Genomic DNA, 22,822 nt, shown 5'->3' with positions numbered 1-22,822 from the left:
ATCTCATCAGATTTCAATAATAAATAAGGCCTTGAAATTAAATGTTAATGTTTCATATAGCACTTAAATGATTTTGAGCTCTACCTTGTCAGAATAGATAGTTTAGTTCCTTAGGGTCTCAGGTGAGCGCCATCCTCTTGTTAAACTGTTTGGGGTGTTTGTTAATCCATTTATGCCTAGTGGACTCTCACATCCTTCTAAATTGGATCAATTTGTTTCCAAAATTAGGGATGTCTGTTATATTAATTTCTATATTTAGAGTATTATTTCTTGAATTCCTTTAAGCAAACAGTGCAGACCCTGATGAGACGCCATGTCGTGAGGCGTCTCATCTGGGTTTCCGCCTTTTGCCAAGGCCATTTTTCTATAAGCTAGGCATAAATGGGTTAAGTCATAGATGTAGGCAATGGAGGGTACCAGTTGTTATATTTTAAGGCAACTCTGTTGCTTGTTCATATGAATTAAACATATTTAAGAGATAATGTGAGTTTTGAAAAATAATGTGTTTATTAATGCTATGCTGACATCAACAGTATATTTCATAATAAGTGATCCTCTAGGAAAGCTTAATATTAGTAACTTTCTCATAAACAAGTCTAGAATATTTTGATTAGACACTATTTCTGTAAAACAGTGTGTTGTTCCTACATAATGCTTTGTCCTATTTTGTTACTCTAATGCTTATTCAATATAACAATCGTTGTTGTGTTTGCATATTTATTAAAATTATAAGCATGTCTATTGTATTTAATTTTAGTAAACAATATTATTTACATTTTGCATCAGTATGATACTAATGCCTTAATTTTCCTCTGACAGACTAATCTGTTTACTTGTACCAAGGTAGTACTTTTTGCTCATCCTAAACGTACTCAGAGATTACCCAAAGTGCACTCACTTATCCCACTCCAAAAATTTGCATGTTTTCCAAAAGCTTTTGTTGGAGCATCCCAACATTTTGTTTCAACGGCCAGACTGCCACCAATACGGCTGGCCCAGTTGGTAGAGTTCTTGACACTAAATTGGGTATTGCAGGTTCGATTCCACGCCCAGCAACATACCTTGTATGAGTATTGATCATTACAGTATTTGAACGACCATTTTACTGCTACCTCTGATTTAACCCTTTCCCACTCAGGAGCTTAGGGAAAATGGCTTTTGCAACCAGTATTAAACCAGAACAGCTTGCGAGTAACTTGCAGTTTGTTCAGGTTTTATGCTGTTTGCTGCTCATCAGTATCTAAATGTTGGAATTGAAGCCTTAAAAGCATTAATCTAGTAAGAAAGTTCTTAGATTAAATATAACTTTCTAAGGGACAACAAATGGGTCATAATACTTCAAAATATGTATCTAAGTGGTTATGGATTAAGCAGCTTTACACACCTTGACATGACTGAAAAACTTTGGAAAATGGCCAATAAAACAAATTAACAGCAAACAAACATACGTTACTATGATTATCCCAAATTGTCGCAACATCTCAAGCATAAAGAAATGGATGTGGAAAGCATGCAATATATTATGGGTTGTGGCTAGATAGTGTCCAATCATGTCACGAGTCAAGTTATGTAAGTGAATAATGGTTTTGGCCTATGTAATTGTGTCTCTAATTTGTGTATTTTATTTCATAACCTGTGAAGAAAATATTCTCTCTGAAGTTCTGATAAATCTGAGTCAAGATTGTGTTTTCTTATTGTGAGTCATGAATTGATTCAAAGCAATACATGTATTTGGGAGTTCTGATTAAAAAATATATATTATGTACATTTTGAGTGGCCAATACCAATGTGTTTAGTTTTATGTACTTTCTTGAACAAAAAATGTATCTTGATTCTAATCTCTAATATACATCATATCTGTTCTGATTGGTATGGCTAGTAATCACACCTATTTTTGTATATTTTTAAAATGTACCTACCCGGTAGTTATGTGCTTTTAAAATCTCACTAGCTAAGCTCTATGTCATTACAAGTATACTGTAGATTTATTTATGTCCTTTGACATGATGAAGTATTGTGTCATCATGAAATCTGTCATTTTACGTTCGATTTTAAAATTGTTAATTTTTGTATGCTGTCTGAACTAAATCTTAGGACATTCATTGGGCATTGTATATTTTGATGAGAGGACCCATGAAAATCTACAAAATGTCCCAACAATGATATTGCTTTTACAGTACGTGAGTGGAATAGAAATGTTATTATTGTTTTGGCGTTGTCCGTCCATCCAGTCCATCTTTCCCTCCTTCCGTCCGGCCGTCTGTCCATCCGGCGCTTTGTGTCCGGAGCCATATCTTGGAAGTGCTTTGGGGGATTTTCTTGAAACTTGGTTTGAGTATATATATGGATACGAGGATGATGCACGCCGAATGGCATTGTACACCATCGGATAATAACGGAGTTATGGCCCTTTGTATCTTGAAAAAATGCTTTTTTTGTGTGTCCGGAGCCATATCTTGGAAGTGCTTGGACAGATTTCATTGAAACTTGGTATGAGTATATATATGAATAAGAGGATGATGCACGTTGGCATTGTCCATCCGTCCAGAAAACTTTTGTGTCCAGAAGTATAATGGCGGGGGATATCAATTCAACGAATTTGCTTGTTTGCATCTCAATTTTGAAATAGGAACTTTGTGTGTGTTTATTCTTCATATCTTTAAAATTATTGTTGCACCCGCATTATACAGAAAAGTATGGAATGTTTGCAATATTTTGTTCATGTAATTTATCATTTGTTGAAGAAATATCTAGTTTTGTAAATTTTCTTTCTATTGTATTTTTATACACCCTCTCTCTGTGCAAATGAAATCAGCACATAGAACATATCTGTACTTTTGTGCGAAATTTCTTGGCTTGATCTTAACTCTGCTAAATATTAATGGATTTTGAAATAAATATTCAGGCTTTTTCCGCCCTATGCCACGGGTCGGAAATTCGGCCCCATTCCCAATGCAAATCTGTTTTTTTTCCCAATTGAAAAAAAATATCCCAATTCCCCCCCCAAAATTTGTTTTTTTTTTTTGTTTTTTTTTTCAACCTTTAAATATATAAGTTAACCTGAGCCAGTGTAGAAAATAGAAAAAATATTGCATAATTAAATGATCTGTTGCCTTCAATTTGTTTTAAAAACAGTAAAATATGTTAAATTGATTATTTAAAACTTTCCTTATTTTCCCCAAAATCCTGCATTTCGCGCGATTTTTTTCATCTCAAAAAAGGCCAGTCCCCTATCCCCAAAATCAGATATAAAACCTGCACTTCTCACACATGTTCACAATATTTTGTAAAATTTTAATAAAATGTTATCAAAATAGTCATTATTTACCAGTTAACGGCTTCTTTGAATGATAAGAAACACTATTTACATGCGATTATTTTTCCCAAGTGAGCAAGTTTTGCGATAATTTTTTTTCCCAAAATGGGGTTTTTCACGACGCGAAATTCCCAAAATTCAAGTGTGGCGTTTTCCCAAAATGGAGCGGAAAAAGCCCTGATATTACATGACTTGTCACATGTTATACTGGTTTCACTACCTTAAAGGTCAAGGTTGCACTCTGAGGTTAAATGTCGTATTCAGCCATAAAACAGCTACACAGTTCCTTTATCTGCCATAAGTTTGCCACATATTGATGAATTCAAAAATTACTTGGCACAAAGGCAATCCTTTGTAGGAAAACTTGCCCCGCCAAGGTAAAGGTCAAATATGTCCAAAAAGTTCAAAAATCAAAATAAGGCCTTTAAACAAATTGTCTGGATTGCACCTTTGTCATTTATCATGTCATTTTAAATTAACTGACCACGTATGACCACCATTAGAGGAAAGCATTTCATGTGTAAAACCTGTCCTGCTTACTTTAGAGGTTAAGGTCACACTTAGGGGTCAAAGTCACTTTGGTCATTAAAGAGCTTGCCAGACTATTACTTGTCATTCAACATGCAATTTTAAGATAACCAATAGCTCTTATAAGGACACTGAGGATGCTGAGTGACCTCAAAGGTCAAGGTCACATATAGAGGTCAAAAGTCGAATTTGGTCATAAATAGCATGTTTTTGACATAAGCAGAGATTTGCTAAAAGGTGGAATGTATGGGCATCCGTGCCCTATGGACTCCTGTCTTGTAGTATTCTCTGTTTAATATAGTGAATGTTTATGATGACTGATGGAAGTAAAAACATGACATATGGGATGGTTGTTATAGACTAGTATTGATTTCATGTACATGCCTTGGTTGCGGATTTGCTATTAGCCAAACCTTGTCACGAGTGTCCTTATTCTAGACTTAGCAAAAATTAAAAAATAGAGCTTTTGCTACATAGTATGCAACATTATATTATAGTTTTGATCTTTCGGTCCAATATTATGTCATGATTTGTGTATAAATTCCAATGTACCTAGTGTTCAGTGTCAGACTGTTTTACCAAATGACCTATTTCTTCAACATATACAGTCGTTTCATGCTTGTTCGTCATAATGTATTTGTCCTGAGGAAGTTGATCAATATCCATGAATGTTTTACTCTAGTAAGGCAGCTTTATTGTTATCACCCAGAGAACAAACAATATTTTAGAATTTTCCAATGTTGAACAGTACAAATTTAGGTTTGGTGATTATGGATAGAACTGTTAGCGTTTGGTTTGAGGCAATATTTAATGAAGCTGATATTCAGGTAACTTAAGTAATTCAATTAACAGCCAAGTTAAGTTTTTCACATTGTGAGTTCATTATTGCATCTCATGAATGACAATACTATATCAAAATAATGGGAAAAAAAATCCTCCAATTTTTGTATGATATTTACATGTATGATCAAAATATGCATCATGTTTACTGGTAACACATAACTTATTTTTGCCTATTTCAGACACCTCTAGTAACAACTATTCCACAATGCATCCGACAGAAACTACAGATGTATCACCGTGCGACGATTACATGAACAGCGTTTTACCATGGCAAGACAACATTGACCCCTCCCCCACCCACCTCCATGACAAGCCAAACAATGAACCAGTGATAGCCCACGTTCCCTCATGGGTGAACAACCTCTCATATTCCCATATAACCGAGACTGGCTCGCCTTATGTCTCGCCTCAGGCCACAGTTATTGCTCAAGCGACAGACTATCATAAGACCGTGTACTCATTATTCCAGAACCTGGCCAAGGTCACTGGAGAAGGACACGAAACTCGTGACAGCGAGACAACTGAAAGTGTTGATCATAATGTGCTAAATGAGAACTGATAACAATTTGACTATACCAGCAAGTGACAATTTCCCAATTACCCTGGGGACAAAGTGTACCGGAAGACTGTCCGCTAGTTTCCCACATGCCCCTAGATTCCGGTACTCGGTCTGCAGACTTTCTGCAGTCAGCCCATAGCGAGCAGGCACCAGAACATCATCATGTCATCATTCCCACTCACGAGTATCTGCAGCTCGACTCAGACAACAACAGCTCCGAAAAACATGGACACCTGACGGAAGTTGCGTCTGCTCCGGATTTCACACACTGGAAACCAATCAGTAAACAGTCATTCCTTTCAGAGAAAGACCGCATGCAGTCGGACACCATGCTAACTGAAATGGCGTTTGTCGAGGGCATTAAAAGCCGAGTGTGTGAGTGGCTCAAGCAGGCAGCAGACGATGAGGAGAATGATGCAGACGAGGAATCAGATGAAGCAGACGGGCTTCTGTCAGCAGACGAACTTGAGAAGGAATTGGACATTGCCATGAGCTTCGGTCTTAAACAATGATGAAAATTGTACTTAGGCAATTTGCAATACACGTATCATACATTTAATGATAGTTAGTGAGTTATTAAATCTTCATTTATGGTTTGTAAGTTGATGGTTTCTCATATTCAAACCACCAGGCATCATGAATTTAATGACAATTACTAAAACCTCATTATTGGTTTGTAAGTGTAATCTTTCTCGTCTTTAAGCCCGAGGCAAAAACTGAGCTCAGCAGTTTTTAAAAAGCAAGATAGATTGCCATGATTTTATCATAACAATATTGTATTTTCACTCACTGGGGTGATACATTCTTAAACTGTGTTCTGACAAGTGTTCAATGAAGGTATTTAGAAAAAGTATTTATTGTGGTCTTAAAACCTTAACTGGTATTTCCAGTGCACTGTTTACTTTTCTTGTGTTTTCACACATGTCATGTACCAAGTCACTGAAGCATGGCCGTTATCTCTGTTAATCCTAGTCAGCATGTAATAGCCCCATAGGAATAAATGTTAAAGCAAATGCCTTTTACTGTTGGAAAATGTTCCTCATTAGTACTATCATCTGTTATATCACCTGAAACATTTCCATTTGCCGTAATTACTCCATTCCAAAGGGGAGCAGAAGTCAAGTGGTAGGGCGCTAGTCTGGGAATGGGAAGGTCCCTGATTCAAATTCTGCTCAGATCACAAGATTTTTTAAAGCAAAAGTTATTCCACATTTGTTCGTTTCCACCCAATTGTATAAATGAGTTCTTGTGAGGGATATGTACCAGTGTGACTTGGCTAATGGATGATACCGACACTTACATTCACATAAGAAAAAAATGTAACTCGCAGTTTGTTCAGGGTTTATGCTGTTTGCTGCTCATCAGTAACTAAGGGTTGGAAATGAAGCCTTTAAAACTTGAATTTAGTTAGAATGGTATTTAATTGAATGTAACTTTCTTAAGGACTGCACATGCATCAAAATACATATCTATGTGGGAAAGGGTTAAATTGCCAGAATCGACCCTACATTAATATCATTATCAGCCTTGATTTTGTGTGGTTTAGCCCAAAGCCAACAATGATTTCTGATAGAGAAAGGGGGGGGGGAGTAAAGGGCTTAGCTTGAGAATTCTTTCAAAACATATTTCAGGGTCTTTATCAACAAAGCTTTCTATCAACAAATCCTTAAATTCACAAAATTCTGTGTTTTTTATTTTGCCATTTTTGAAACAATCTTGTTTTAAATGGTGAATATTTCATAACTTTATAGAATGAAAAACCTTGGCTTTCTTGTAGAAATTAAGATCTGAAATTGTTCCATATATGCTTCTTTTGTAGATTTCCTTGAGGGGCTTTGCAAATACCAGCCTTGAAAATGTCAATTATAAGTTGTGTGCTTGAAGTTTGTTATTGTACACTTACATAAGTTAATACATATCCTTCAGGTGGTTGACACCAAATAACATTATTGGGATAGCTTTTCAAAAGCTTCACAAGTTGGCATGTTTATTTAATAAGACACGTTTATAACTGAAGACACATTTATGATGCATTTAAGAACTGATTGTCTACAGTTTTTAAGATGTAACTATAATTGTTCTAAATCATATTTTTAATAACAGCTCTTGCGATTGTACTTAGCAATTGTTAATACTGAATATATCTATTGCATGTAATAAATTTAGCAATTGTTTGTACTGAATATAGCAATTGTTGGTACCTAATATAACGATCATTAGTACTGAATATAGAAATTGTTTGTATTTCAGAGTGATTTCATATCAGAAACATTTCAATATTGCCTTAATGTATCATCAGTCACAAAACTGTTTCAGAGTATGTAAGCTCATTTTAGCTCTGCTGTTTTTGGAGAAAACCCTAGGTATTCTCATAGCCAGCTTGTCGTCCGCCGTCCGCATTGTGCTAAAACCTTAACATTTTGTTAAGGTTTTGAACATTGGCTCTAAAATCAAAGTGCTTCAACCTACAACTTTGAAACTTCATATGTAGCTGCACCTTAATTAGTTCTACATGCCACATCCATTTTTGGGTCACTAGGTCAAAGGTCAAGATCCATGCGACCTCTTAATTTGTTTTTATTTATTTCTGACAAGCTTTCATTCATTCAATACTGCAGCCGAGCAGCATGGCACCCGTTATGCGGTGCTCTTGTTTATTGAAGATACTATGTCTGCAAAATTGGGCCTTAGGTGGGGGGGGGGGGGGCATTTTACCATGATAAAGATATTATTACTGGAATAAAAAAAGGTGGATATCATCTATATAATTAAACAACTTAAAAATATGTGTACCATTCTCATAGTATGCAATTTTCAATAATTTTTTTTGTCTAAACAAGGTCTAATCAAACTTAGCTAAGGTTCATTTGGGTCATTACAGATTTAAAGTTTTTATCTACCAATTGTAATCCTCAGTTGCACTTAGACCATCGTATAAGTATTATTTTATATACATATTAGGTTAAATAGGTTTTTAGAAGCAAGTTTGGGTAAATGAATTTCATGTGTTTAACAGTGCATTAAGAAAAAAGGCAATTTTTAAATAAAAACAATGAAAAAATACTTAATGACAACGCGCTTCTGAAAATTTGAAATTAAATTGCTGTTTGAAAAAAGTATGTCTAATATATGCTATTTCAAAACATTGCAATCTTTGTGTAGTATAAAGTGCTACCATAAAATTATACAGGCAAGTCAAACATATGTCAAGGAGAAGATTTTTTACAAATCAGGTGATCAAATGAGTTATAGAAGGCTGTCATGTCAAACTTATATGACTCACACTCAAGCCTATACTAGGTAAATAATGTTAAGTGTTAGTTGTGATAGTTGTTTTGAAGTATATTTAACTGTAATTACTTCCCTGAACTGTGAATGAGTGCATACCGGGAATATTTAAGTATATTTAAAGCACTTGTTAGTGTTTAACAATTTATTTATATTTAAGAAGCGCTTTATTGTGCAATCAGACTAGGCAGAACTCTGCTTGTTGGTTTTGATTTATTTGTTGGCAACAGCATTACAGTTTCTTTATTTTTGCTCCAGTGTTAGACATATAATATTGTGACACAGTTTGCTCAAAGAATTTTGTATCCGGAACATTTTAATGGTGATATATTATGGATCACACCAAACAAACCGTTGGTTCCACTCATGCTCTGTGAAATCTCCAAAGGACTTGTCAGTTTTCAGATAATAATTTACTAGACTGGAATCTTGTTAGAGATTTTTTAATGTGTCAGTGCTTGTAAAAACAAAAAAGAGTGACAAAATAGAATATGTATCCATAGGGGTACATTAGATATTTTGGTCTGTAATAGAATTTGAATATTATGTCTATTGTTAATGCCTATTATTCCTGCATTTACAATCAAACTACCTACAAATCAGGTATAAGGCAAGAACAACTACCTGAAATTTTTGTAGATTATTGGCAGAGAAAAAAGAAAAATCTATTAGAAAATTAGCTTTGTTTATGTCAGATTTTTTTTATATGCATACAATGGCAGTAATACATTTTTATAAATGCATTATTTATAGTTTACTTAAAACTTATTACTTGATTTTATGTTCATGCATATATATTTTTTAAACACAAATCATATAATAATGCGGTGTTTTATTATATGCAATATATTATGGGCCTGAGGCCTTAACCCTTAAAGCGCTGGAGCCGAATTTTAAAGGCCTTTGCAAACAGTTTGGATCCAGATGAGACGCCACAGAACGTGGCGTCTCATCTGGATCCAAACTGTTTGCTATTCTGATAGTATTCTTTGAAAAAAAATGAAGAAAATGCTTATTTTAGAAATTCAGCAGACGACATTTTAGCAGAAGACAAATTACCCAGCATGCAAAGGGTTAATTTACAAAACAAAATTCTGTTCTGATAGTGCCCAAATGTTTTTCAGACAATGCCATTTTTTGTTTGGTTTTATTAAGTACATCTGAGATGGTTTTTGCAGTTAGTGTTGTTTCAAGCTGTATAGAGGAGGAACACTCTTAATGTACTGCTCTAAATTTTATAAATAACATGTGATGTAACGCATACGGGAGTTTTGTGTATTTTGCAATGCAATTTCTTGGTTGAGCAAATCAAATGTGTACATACATACAGTATTTACTAAATTTGAAGTGCACATGAGTGTTCCGATATTAAGTTGACAGTTAAAGTTGATTTGAATTTTTATGTTTGTTTTGTGTGAACTGGACTGTACAATTTTGGTTTTGTTTTGTAAATATTTATGCGGTCAGTATACCTGAATATTTATTCAAGAGGAATAGTCTGTTATTTATGCCTGAGAACATATTTAAAAGATTTTGAAATAAAATGTTATTGCCAGCCTTGTTCTATGATCAGTTTTGCACAAAAATATAGGCTCTATTATAATAACATGTAATAAGTTACTTTATACCTGCACCATGTAAGATGTTGACCCTGTGGACATGCACCTGTAATGAGTGTAATGAGTAACATGCCCTATTGAGTGCTCAAAGGGTAATGCTTACAATTCGACATAAATAAAGGTTGTTTGATTCCCTGGACTGTCGTTTATTTCTGCCATACAATTTGTATTTTGAATTATGGGTAATAAAATATTCTTGAAATATCTTTGTCTGTCTGCAGTCTGTCTTGAAAAGTAAATATGAGTCGCGTTTTAAGAAAACCTGGCATAATGCATGTGCGTAAAGTGTCGTCCCAGATTAGCCTGTGCAGTCCGGACAGGCTAATCAGGGCGACACTTTCCGCTTTTACTAGATTTTCGGTAAAAAGGGACTTCCTTTAAACGAAAAATACCATTAAAGCTGAAAGTGTCGTCCCTGATTAGCCTGTGCAGACTGCACAGGCTAATCTGGGACGACACTTTACGCACATGCATTATGCCCAGTTTTCTCAGAACACGACTCATATGTATATGACATTTATTGTAGTGTGTCAGTTAAAACAAATACTTATGAGCCGAGCTCTGTGAAAAGAGGGGTTTAATGCATGTGCGTAAAGTGTTGTCCCAGATTAGCATGTGCAATCTGCACAGAAGAGACTTTCTGTAAACAGAAAATATCATATATGTGGAAACTGTTGTGCCTGATCAGCCTGCGGAAAGCACATGCTAATCTGTGACAACACTTTACGCACATGCATTAAACCCCCTTTTCACTGAGCACAACTCATATTTATCTTGGAGAATCCTTTCTAGTCTGATAATATTGACTAAATTGTTTGTGTGATGAGGTGGAAGGTCCCAAGGGGCGTTTATTAGAGGATAATCAGTATATCAGAAAAAAAAGTTTTTCAGGCTATTGCAAAACTCCTTGGGGATGTGCATAGATTTCTTTAATTTCCTGGCTATTTTGTTTTTTGGTCTTTTAACATTAACATATTTAAAACAAGTGTATGTTGCTTAAATGTCATAAATATTAATGAGATTACTAATGACCACTTTATGACTCTTCATGTTTAACTACTCCTATTATGATGGCAGGGAGTGGGAGACCAGTGAAATGTCTAACTGATTATAAATGACCACGAAATTTCACTAGCCTTATCTCACATGGTCAATAAAGAAGCTTAGCTTATTGGAGTGAATGTGGGTTCTGATAATGACCTAATACCAGCCCAAGATTGGGTATCCACATCAGATGAATGAATAATTATTTGTGTGAATCTAAGTAAATACCATGTTGACTATCCCATATTATGATGTCATAGAATCTAGGTTTGAGTTTGTTGTGATAATGCAAGCAAATACATTAGGAATACATATAGGATCTGGCATGAGTTGTCATATCATACCATATTTTATTAAGCGAGTTCAGGAATTTTGTTAGTAAGCGAGCCTTTGGTGAGCTTACTAACGAATTTCGTGGATGAGTTTAATAAAATATGGTATGATATAACAATGAGTGTTTTAATCACAAGCTTTTAAATGAGCAAATTAAATAAATATTAACGCAAACATAATGATAAATCCCAAATGTTGTTTACATTTCGTGACGTCATTTTACGTTCCGTCATTTCAGCAAAATTACAAAATGCGATTGGTCAATAAACGAATACTAAGCCAATGAAAACGCTTAAAAAGTATATTTCACATGTGTAAAATAAATATATATGTAATGGTTATATTACATGGAAAACAGGGTATGACATGTGATAAAAGCATATCAAGGAACTACTGCTTAGTTTTATTAATTCTGTATAATTTGCCTCGAGTGATCAATGAAATGTGATAAGGTTGTAAAAATGCTAGTTCTTTGCTAGGAATGTGAACTTATTCTACATGTTCACTTAGAATATGATGGTATTTTAGGTTTATACACTTTCCAGACATACCTGTTACCAAAAAAGTAATATACTTTTATTTTTTTTACTTTTTTATTATTCTAGAAACTAATGAAATACACTGCCATGTGGAAATACGTAATTATATATAATTATTTAAATGAGCCTCACTCATGAAAAGGGGTTTAATGCATGTGGGTAATGTTTCTTCCCAGATTAGCCTGTGCTGTCTGCACAGGCTAATCAGGGACAACACTTTCCGCCTAAAATGGACTTTTGCAAAGAAGAGACTTTCTGTAAACTAAAAATACCATAAAAGCGGAAAGTGTCGTCCCTGATTAACCTGTGCAGGAAAATCTGGGACGACACTACGCACATTCATTAAACACCCTTATCACAGAGCACAGCCCAAATGTATTTTATAAACTCTTTTTGTATTGAAATGATCAATTACCAATTGTTGCCTTGGAAAGAATAGTGTTCATTTGAAGGTTATCTTGTATCACTAAACATTAGCATTTTATGTGCCTAATGATTTAAAGGCGATACATCAACTTATTTGTATCAATTTAAATAGTTTGAATATTATTCAAATATAAATGCCATTTTTATTGATGATGTAATTCCTTTGAATACATGATGATACGAGTATGTGCAGTATACCGGTATGTTATAATGTAGTGTGTTGTTTGATATTTATATATTAAGATCCCTTGGATTTATATTGAATGTTTATAGCATGAGAAAAACATATAAATGACATTGAAACCTAGACTGTTGTTCTTGTTTTGTTTCTATCATGAAAGTCATATTTCACCAATACTTTAATAGACTAGAGAATGAACACCTAGGTCCATATCCACAAAACCCTGTAGGGAAAACTGTTATTCAGGAGATTTTGTATTGATGTATTATATGTTGTCTTATATTTCAAATTAATTGGCTACCGACTCCGTCAAAATTACATGCTACACATCAATATGATATCATATTCCGTGGCCTAAGGGTCAATAACTGTAACATGAAAACTTCTATACAAATTTGGTTGCTGTCCCATGTAATGGCTGAGAGTTTTTCCTCGGGAAAATACATACATGTTAAGCAAGTTGATAGATAAGCCATAGGGACAGATAGGGACAGTATGATTTGAAAAGGCTTAATCTGATGACTTAGATACGTATTTACACGCATTTGTAGTCCCTTGGAAAACTAAATTTAATTTAACACCTTTCTTACTAGATTCAAGTTTATAAGGCTTCATTATCTAAACCTTAGATACTGATGAGAAGCAAACAGCATTAAACCTGGACAGACTGCGAGTTACTCGCAGGCTGTTCTGGTTTTATGCTGTTTGCACATAGCCATTTTCATTTTGCTTCTGAGTGAAAAAGGGTTATACTATTGACCCGACATTTACAGAGGTACATTCTAATATGTAAATTAGTATGATACAAATATGTGTACTTAATTGAAGTCATTTTTTACTGTCTGAGATTTTGCATATGTAATGGACTGCTTGGGAAAAAATAATAATGGCTGATAATTTTTTTCTTGGAAATGTTTTTGAAATTTTTACAAGCTGAAATGCAATTTCATTTCAATGACTTCAATATCCGCCAACCAGAGCTCCAGATAATTTTTTCAGCCGAGGGGTATTTCACTTACGAGATTTTTAATTGATGAGTAAAAATCAAAATCCGATAATTTTAAGGAGTATTTATGTTCAAAGGATCACAATAAATAATAAATTGTATGTGTGGTGTTAACTCGCTATAACAAGCAGTCTTGTACACAATGGAACAATCACTTTTGTTTTACACAATGTATTTTACAGTTGTTCTGTTTTTTTGCCCTTCGGTCATAAGCACCCATTAATTGCTTTTTCCATCTTGATTTGGCAAGCCACTTTTTAGCACACACTTAACAGCCACGATCAAAATCTTCTAAGCTTGGTCCCCACAACTTGTTTATTATATGTGTATTTCGGCTGCCATTTAAAAAGTGCTTGAAGGAAAAAGGGTTTTCACAAGAGATGAACTGATAGCAAACATTAAATGCTTGAAGTTGGGCGATTTGGGTTTTATCGAATGAGATGTCAAATGTTTTCACCATAAGCGTATATTGACTCTCAACAATGCAGCAGGGAGCCTGTTGTGTCAACTTAGGCCTTGACATGTATCGTGGACCAAAATGAAATGATACTGTTCTGACTGAGGAGTAAATTAGGTCGGGAACCACATTCTATACGTTTTTACCGGTGTGGACAGAATGACGGGAACCAGTCATGTTTACATGAATTAATATGCATGTATAAACGGCTAATACGCATTTAAATTGCACACGATGCGTAATCCGAATTTAGCAAGGAGTTTTTTTACTCAAGAAAAATTTAAGTCATGCGTATTTTCTTTTTTTTTCATGCGTATTTTACGCAAATACACATCTTATCTGGCACTCTGCGGCCAACCCCTTCCATCCATTTTTGGGAGCATAAAAATGCTATATTGACAAAAGAAAAGAATGAAAGTGTTTATTCACTTCAACCATAACATACTTTCCAAAGCACACAATCCGGAACAGAGACAGTGTAGAAATCTGTATTAACATATGTTCAATGTAAGGCTGCATGAAAAGCTTATATAACAAGCATGGTCAATAAATTTCAAAATAGAAAGGGCCTCTATTCACCAAACCAAGCCTTTCATGATTTTAAGAGTGAAGAGATTTTTATAATGTATACAATTTAAGTACTAATTGAATGAAATCATAGAATGAATAATCTGTGTAAATAAAGAATGCTTAATTTTGTAGGTGAATACAAAATTGGTATGGGGGGAATTTTAAATAAATCAGTTTCATAAAGGATTTGATGTCAACAAAATATCAATTGACATAAATTCAAAGATCTATGAAAGTCTTGTATAATCAATTGTCAAAACAACAACAATACACAAAGTGTAATACTAAATATATATTTTGATAATGATAAAACAGTAAAAAATAATACTGATTAAAAATTTACCACTCAGTGGAGTTTCAACAACATCAAAGAAAAAAACATTAGTATCACTAAATATCACAGCAAATTGTTGTCTGAATACAACCAATACTACAATATTGATCAAGATATAACTAATGACTAAAGGCTTAAACATACTTTTCATTTTGATTCTTTTGGCATAGGAAATGATTTTAAAATACCCCCGGTACATATGAAGCATCAGAGATACCATTCCATTGTATTTAGATTAGGAAAATGTTAATCTAGAACACAGAGTCTGCTTATTATATTAACACCAATTTGCTCAGTAACAAATCTGAATAATTATCAAGAAGTGCAATTAAAACTTAAATTTAAATAGAATATCAAAAGGCAAACAAACAACAAACAATAGTTTTATTTGTGAGAGTTAGCTCACAAATAATGCAGATGCAATTTTGAAAATCAGTATGGGCTTAGCTATGCTAGGAACCGTAACCAGTGACTGCCTGTGTGGATAAGTGCAATAAAATTAAGCAGAGGACAAATGCTAAAAGTGTCTGCTCTAACCACCGCATCTGCCTGTTCTCACTGGTACAGTACATACCGGTTGTGTGTATTTAACAGCTTGTTAGACAACGTTGGCCAGTCTAGTGTTTATCATTGAAATCTGTATATATTGGCTGCTTTCAGGGAAAACGGGGCTTAATGCATGTCAAATAAGATTAGCCTGTGCATACTGATTAGCTGTATCAATGATTTGAAAAAACCCCACATATCGACCTGTGTTTTAAGGCACACTCTTTATAAATTTGAATGGGTTGTGGTCATTTCAAACTTGAAAAGCTATAACTTTAAAAAGCTATAACATAATTTTGAAAACTGATTATACAACAGCGAACAAATTCAGTGCCTTCAGCGCTTTGATTTTAAAAGTACAACAACACTTCTAACAAAATAGATATCACTAATATTAGAAAGAGCAACAAACAGTAGAAACATTAACATTCACAACATGCAACTTCTATGTAAAATAATACAAAGCTTGACTTCTGCACATACAAAATACGATAATGGATATTATGCCAAGTTCCTTTATTACAAAGCAGGGTGTTTAAGATCCTGTTTTGAAGCTGGTCTAGAAACAAATTGTCATGGATTATTACCCTACATAAAACACCATTTGGTGTACATACAACATATTATGCAGTGTATTACTTATTTTTAATACAAAAGATTTTAATACTTTAAATTTGTAAACATCATAAAAAAGTTCCACAACATTAAAGGATAACAAATATGTTATAAAAAAGATTAAACATAACCATAATAATATTTTATATTTCTACCATTTACAGTTTCAGTCCACAAAACATGTTATTTATAATTTATACATTACATGTTTATTTTTGTTCTATAAATTTGCTATTTGGGTTCAAAAACAAAAGCAGACAGAATATAACAACATAGCCTACAATAGGCTTTTATATAAGTATTTGTGTTTTAAATTGACTATAACATTTTAAACCAACAACAAAGAAGCAATGGTTCCAAGCAGAATTTAAAGAATCATATTTGTGGAGACACAAATTCAAATTAGACAATCAGATTCACAAACCAAAAATGTCATCATCAGGTTTTGCAACAGTTTGAAAATCATCATATAATGTTTAAACTTGAGCTCATAAATAAATGTAGTATTACGATGTAAAAACATATCACAAATAGTTTTTTTTTTCAGAATTAATGTATTAAGGTGATACTTAATACGCATTAATTAGAATAATACTAAGTTCTGTGCAATTAATTAAGAATTAAGACCACATGAATTGAAATACAACATTATTCCCAAACTAGACTGTACCACATATGAAACTTAATTGTTTGAACAAATGTTTAACACAATAATTTTAATACTGATTTAAAAAAAAATTGGGATATAAAGACACCATACAGAGGCAAATCTACGACAAAATAACACAAATGACTGATACAAGATTAGGGCAGTATAACTTTCAACTTAAAAGCATAATTATTTATATTTAATTGATATGAAAAAGAACTACATCAATACACATCCAAACTATTAGGTGCATGCTATGAAAACATGTTAATAAACTACAAAGCTACATTATTATACATGTCAAAATGGACTTTTTTCTTTCTTCTAGTAAAAGGAATATAAAATACACACCAGGTACATTCAACTCCATGAGAGAGGTGACTTATAATAAATAAACATGTTACCTTTAAAATTTCTTCTTTATTTGAGAATGTTCATGTACCAAATGTAACACATTAAACACATGTGCAATTTACAAAAAATAAATTTGAGCGCATTTATATATATCGCAGAGAAAATTCCAAAATTAGAGAAAAGAAAGTAATAAAAATGTCTTTGAAATCTTGAAAAAGTGTTTCACAAAACTGAATATAACCTTTCCAAAGTTAAAAAAACTCAATAAGAGTTTGAACAATTTGATTTATGCTGAGCGGAATCCCGTGGGGTTGGGGGCGCCGCTGTGGTAGGAAAGGGGCGGGGCACCTGCTGGGTACGGCTTGATATTGGCCTCGGTGATCGGGAACTCAGCTGAGCCCGGGTACCCGCGGTCCTTGATGTAGCTCATGTCAGGCGGGTAGGCATAGGACGGGTGGCCCGTGTAGATAGATGGGACCACGCCAGGCTGGGCTTCCGGCGGGATCTGGATCGGTCCTTGGCCCTGAAATAGGTCACATGCAATCTTACATGTCTGGAACGTATTACTGAAATATGTTAAACAGTTCTACATGGATATGAACTTGATCCTGGAATATATTAGACAGATCTAAATAAATAATGACCTTTTTCCTGAAATATGCTAACAGTTGTCCATAGATCTTACTTTGAATCCTAAAACATGTCACATAATTCTACAATCATGAATGTGACCTTTATCCTGAAATATGTTCATCAGTTCTACATGGATATTACCTTGATCCTGAAATATGTTAGACACTGTTCTACATGTATATTACATTGATCAACTTTACTGTTCTAAATGGGTATGAAATTGATCTTGAAACATGTTTTACAGTTCTACATGGATATGATATGGCAAAGACTGTTAAGGTATTTCAATGATTTCGCACACATGCTACATCACTGGTCAACAAAACAGGAAAATTATAGTTTGTGCCCTAACCAACTGATTAGCGTTAATGCAATAAAAATGTCTCATACTGGTATCTGCATGGCCTGCTTGTTAAGGTCCCCGTAGAGATGAGGCACCATGGGTCGAGCCTGCGTATACAGCCCACCCAGTGCTGCGTATCCCTGGTGACCACCTGCAGCCACCTTGTCTCCCACAAACGAGGACACCTGGCAACAGAAACAATCATAACATAGCCCCTTGGAATGTTTTAAGCCTGGACCAGTATACACAAAGCCTGGACCAAAGCTTTTATTTGATTGGCTGAATGTTCAAAAGTGTATTTAAGGTTTAGCTTAAGTATGTTCGCTCAGCAAATGTCTCAATTTACAATATCGTACTTACAGTGGTGAGGATGTTAAGAGCCTTCATTTTGTCATTCTCGAAGGGAAATGCGCTCAGGATGTGTTCCATTCCCAGGGCTGTCTGGCTGTCTGTTAATACTCTACAATCCATTCCATAAATGACTGATGATTAAACATTACTATTGGTTGATGGCATTTAATTATATTAATTTTGTATTTATTCAAATTCTTCATACCCGGTAGTTTTTGTGATGTTCTAAAGATACATTGTATTGAAAGTGGTAACAAAACACATTTATTATGATATTTCATGTGTAAATTGTTTATTCATACTTAATTTTTTATAAAAACTTATTTAATTTTATTGTAGAACATAGAGTTATATTAATATTTTATAGAAAACAAACAAACAATTTCTTATAATTAATCCTTATATATATGAAATGTTCAATAAATAAAGAAACATAATCATAATAACTAAGACTTAATGGCTGGAAAAAAGTATTTCAAAGTCATGATAGAGTGTAAAAATTTTGTATCTTTTATAGAAAAGCTGAGCAAATACAACAGTTTAACATGAAAAAGTATGCATGTAAATATGCAACAGTCAGTCAAGAGTTACCTTTTAACGCAGTCCAGTACTATGAGCTTGTCATTGTGAACTGTAACCGTGGCAATGATCTGTCGGGCGTCTTGGCAGCTCATACGACACAGTCTCTGTCACAAATGAAACAGAGACTGCTAGCGTGGGGACATATATATACAATACACTTAATTTATTATTTTAGGAAACAATTCAAATTCAATTTAGTATTGATCATCAATCTGTTATACATGATAAATGAACCAAAATTTGAAATATTTGTTGACTGTTGAGCGATAATGAATGGGTGTGTAAACAACATTGTAACAGATTATGAAAAGTTTTTATACAGAATTATCTTATCAAATGACTGTTAATACGAATAATTGTCATAATGATTATCTGAAAGCTTATGTGTAACATTGATGAATACTGAAACAAAAGATTCCGTTAAAAAGGTATTAAAAAAACAGATAATCATCATATATTTTTTATGCAAATCATAAAAAAAAGTCTTATGGCAATATGTTCTGACTTGATTGTCCCCTATACCTTAGTAATAAGACCACCTTGCTCGTTAATGTCACTTTAGTAAACTCCCTTTAAATAGCTGTACAAGCAAGGCTTTATTGGAGTTAATAATTTGATATACAGGCGATAAATTTCAGTTGGATGGGTCGAATTCGTGAGGGTCCAATTATCGGATGGCTCGAACTGATTTCCCACTCCTGGTAATATTTTTACAGGTCTTCTGTTTTTTGGTTGGCTTGAAATCACTTCAGGTCGCATAAAGCTGTTAATTGATTGGTAGCGCATGATTAAACGCATGCCATTTTTAAAATCATCTCATTGACTCAATCGTTAATTGATTTGAGTAAAAGATGAGATTTTGCATTCATTTTTTTAAGATGCAGTATTAAAATGGCTGGAATGGCTGCATCACAACATGTACAATGTCCACTTAATGAAATGGAACATTCTGCATCTATATGGCACAAACAAAGCACATATTGACATCATGCCATTCTTTTAAACAGTGATGTTTAATATTTCCACATTTCAGCAATGTGTATATAGTGCTTATGTATGCTGTCTTTTTAGGGCTTTTTCTTACATGTTACCATAAATGTGCTACGTAAAAATGCTATTATATAATTTATAATAATTACATAATATTTGTTTCTTTGTATGTGCAACTGTTATTGTAAACATTGATTAATAAAAATATTTGTATATATTTGGTTCTTACTAACTCAACAGCAGAAAGTAGTGCATAGTTTAGGCAGAATGAGTACTCTTCAACTGGAGATGTAAATCTATTGCAGATTCATGGTAGTAAACATTAAGTATATAAGAAATTGGCTGGCTCGAATTCTGGATGGCAAGAACTGTTGTTGTCCATCCAGGTGAGTTTGAGCTATTGGTCTTCCACTGTACAGTTATATCAGACTGAATTGCCAATGTACAACAGTACTACAGAATATTCCCAAAAATATGTAACTTACAGGTTCTAAAATGCGGATTACACGAATTCTGTCAGCTGGGCTGGCATAGCATATGAGAAGTATGGTAGCCTAAAACATACAAAGTAGAAAACAACAGTTAATATGTATGACCTTGTTTGAGGGTCAGATAAATCAGTTTCACCACCTAACCATTTGTATGTCGATGTCAGACAAAAAAAAATCTTCATTTACAACATGCCTTTTTTTCAACTAGTTGTAAAAAAAAAAGAAATCTTAAATAAGTCCATACAAGCTCAAATTTAACCATATATATTTTTTATCTACCAGTAAAATAGTTCTGTACAGCAAGATTTCACATATGTAATACAATGATTATGTATGTAATAACACTCTTATATTTTCCTACAAACACAAATTGACATGAAATTTCTTTTTTTAATTGCAAATGTAACAAGGGCTGTTTGTAAAACATACATGATCCCCATATGGGCTCTCCGTTGTAGTGAAAGCCATTGTGTGAATATGTTTTTTGTCACTGTGACCTTGACCTTTGACCTAGTGACCTGAAAATCAATAGGGGTCATCTGCGAGTCATGATCAATCTACCTATCAAGTTTCATGATCCTAGCCATAAGCGTTCTTGAGTTATCATCCGGAAACCATTTTACTATTTTGGGTCACGGTGACCTTGACCTTTGACCTAGTGACCTGAAAATCAATAGGGGTCATCTGCGAGTCATGATCAATCTACCTATCAAGTTTCATGATCCTAGGAATAAGCGTTCTTCAGTTATCATCCGGAAACCATTTTACTATTTCGGGTCACCGTGACCTTGACCTTTGACCTAGTGACCTCAAAATCAATAGGGGTCATCTTCGAGTCATGATCAATGTACCTATGAAGTTTAATGATCCTAGGCCCAAGTGTTCTTGAGTTATCATCCGGAAACCACCTGGTGGACGGACCGACCGACAGACCGACATGTTCAAAGCAATATACCCCCTCTTCTTCGAAGGGTGGCATAATAATATTATTATCCACAGGAAACCACATACCTGGGCAGCACTGAAAAATCCCCTAGAGCTGTATAAGATCTCTACTTTTTTCTCTGCAGAACTAGTTTCCTGAAAGTAATAAACGTTAGTTATTTAAAACCTATTTAGGTGAGATTGATTGTACTAAACATTAATGGTCTGTTGATACACTCATTAGTCTGTTTCTTGGAATGAACACTAGTACAGAGTCTATGGAAAAAAATCATCAAAATTCTTATAGAATAGAATAGTGATAAATTTGATTGTGTGATGCCTATGCCACATCCTTTCCATTGTGACAGCATTACTTATAGTGCATGGAAATGTTGCATACATGAATAAGAATCAGCTGCCTGTTGAGCTCAATTAATATGCTACTGTTCAATTGGTCATAGGTTTAGGCGGGCACGTTTACACCAGGGTTTACTTTTTAATGTTAGCAGTTCTAGTTAGGAGAGCCTGGGGTAAGGTGGTATTTAAAGGTAATTAATGAAGTTAAGACAATGAAAGAAATGTGCCTGGGTAAGAACCAGAAGCTGGGTTAGCTCAGATGGTGTAGTGCCATACTAGTGTTAAGGCAATTGCTGGGTTGATTCCCAGACTACGTGCCTTTTTCTCAAGGGTTTACATTAATATTTATACTGTGCCACACAAATAATTTATCTAACAAATAATCTTTATAACTAAGTGTACTCAACGGATTCTAAGCTATTCTTTTGTATGGGGGTAAAATGAAAAAATCTGCAGCAAAGTAAGTTCACACTCACTTTCTTTTCAAACTGTCAAATATCAATCTGGTATGAACATAATGATGATATTATAAAAATAAAGCAGAAGTAACAGCTGGTTAAAAATAAAAAAGAATAACACATTGACAATAAAGTAAAACAAGTGGGTCATTTGTTTAAAATAGCATTTATTTATGTTAATGTGTTGCCAACAATTGTTGGCCCTGGTTTCTTTTTTCCATGGAAACAATACTCTGCTTAAAATCCATAACCTGGTTTATTTTATCCACTAGGAGATTAAAAAGTTCATCTGGCATTGCATCTTTCGCCATTTTTGTGATTTCAAGGGGCATGAAATCTTGATGCAAAATGAGAAAGATCCGAGGTGACAGTTGTCTGCTAGGCTTTCCTAACAACAAGATGGCGTAAAAGCGGAAGCGGTCTTTAATTAATTGCTTGCGAGTCAGAACGGTCCTCAATTCATGACGGGTTTTCTGAAAACAGTTG

General features: G+C 34.1%; 2 protein-coding genes across 3 annotated transcripts in view; one reads left to right on the top strand and one right to left on the bottom strand.

The window, feature by feature from the left end:
• The window catches only part of LOC127846728 (sodium/hydrogen exchanger 3-like), an 88,607-nt gene extending 79,433 nt beyond the window's left edge, over window positions 1–9,174 (top strand). The window contains exons 13-14 of one of the 2 annotated variants that reach the window (XM_052378223.1): window positions 4,867–5,216; window positions 5,267–9,174. In XM_052378223.1, coding sequence (XP_052234183.1) covers window positions 4,867–5,216; window positions 5,267–5,758 — 842 coding nt within the window. In that variant the 3' untranslated portion in view covers window positions 5,759–9,174. Of the gene's footprint in view, window positions 1–819; window positions 844–4,866; window positions 5,217–5,266 lie in introns of those variants that run through there. The other variant, XM_052378222.1, reaches the window with a different exon arrangement.
• Window positions 9,175–17,253: 8,079 nt separating this feature from the next.
• On the bottom strand, window positions 17,254–22,763 carry LOC127846731 (uncharacterized). The gene is made up of 7 exons (XM_052378228.1): window positions 22,588–22,763; window positions 21,609–21,677; window positions 20,592–20,660; window positions 19,126–19,220; window positions 18,544–18,643; window positions 18,231–18,368; window positions 17,254–17,730 (listed from the first exon to the last, which is right to left on the bottom strand). Exons 1-7 carry the CDS (start codon window positions 22,666–22,668, stop codon window positions 17,494–17,496), a joined length of 789 nt encoding a protein of 262 aa, XP_052234188.1. The 5' UTR covers window positions 22,669–22,763; the 3' UTR covers window positions 17,254–17,493.
• Window positions 22,764–22,822: the final 59 nt, after the last annotated feature.

This window comes from Dreissena polymorpha, chromosome 9 (assembly GCF_020536995.1).
Source record: "Dreissena polymorpha isolate Duluth1 chromosome 9, UMN_Dpol_1.0, whole genome shotgun sequence".
NCBI classification, from domain to species: Eukaryota; Metazoa; Mollusca; class Bivalvia; order Myida; family Dreissenidae; genus Dreissena; species Dreissena polymorpha.
Note: the sequence above shows the minus strand (reverse complement) of the source record. Positions and strands in the feature narration are given on the sequence as shown.

Bases quoted from the DNA above. Each gene is read 5' to 3' on its own strand.
- LOC127846731 (XM_052378228.1), bottom strand. From the start codon at position 22,668: ATGCCCCTTGAAATCACAAAAATGGCGAAAGATGCAATGCCAGATGAA. The intron at 18,369-18,543 runs GTAAGTACGATA...TTCTGTTGCCAG, and splicing joins CTCTTAACATCCTCACCACT to GTGTCCTCGTTTGTGGGAGA. The intron at 17,731-18,230 runs GTATGAGACATT...GACCTATTTCAG, and splicing joins AGCAGGCCATGCAGATACCA to GGCCAAGGACCGATCCAGAT.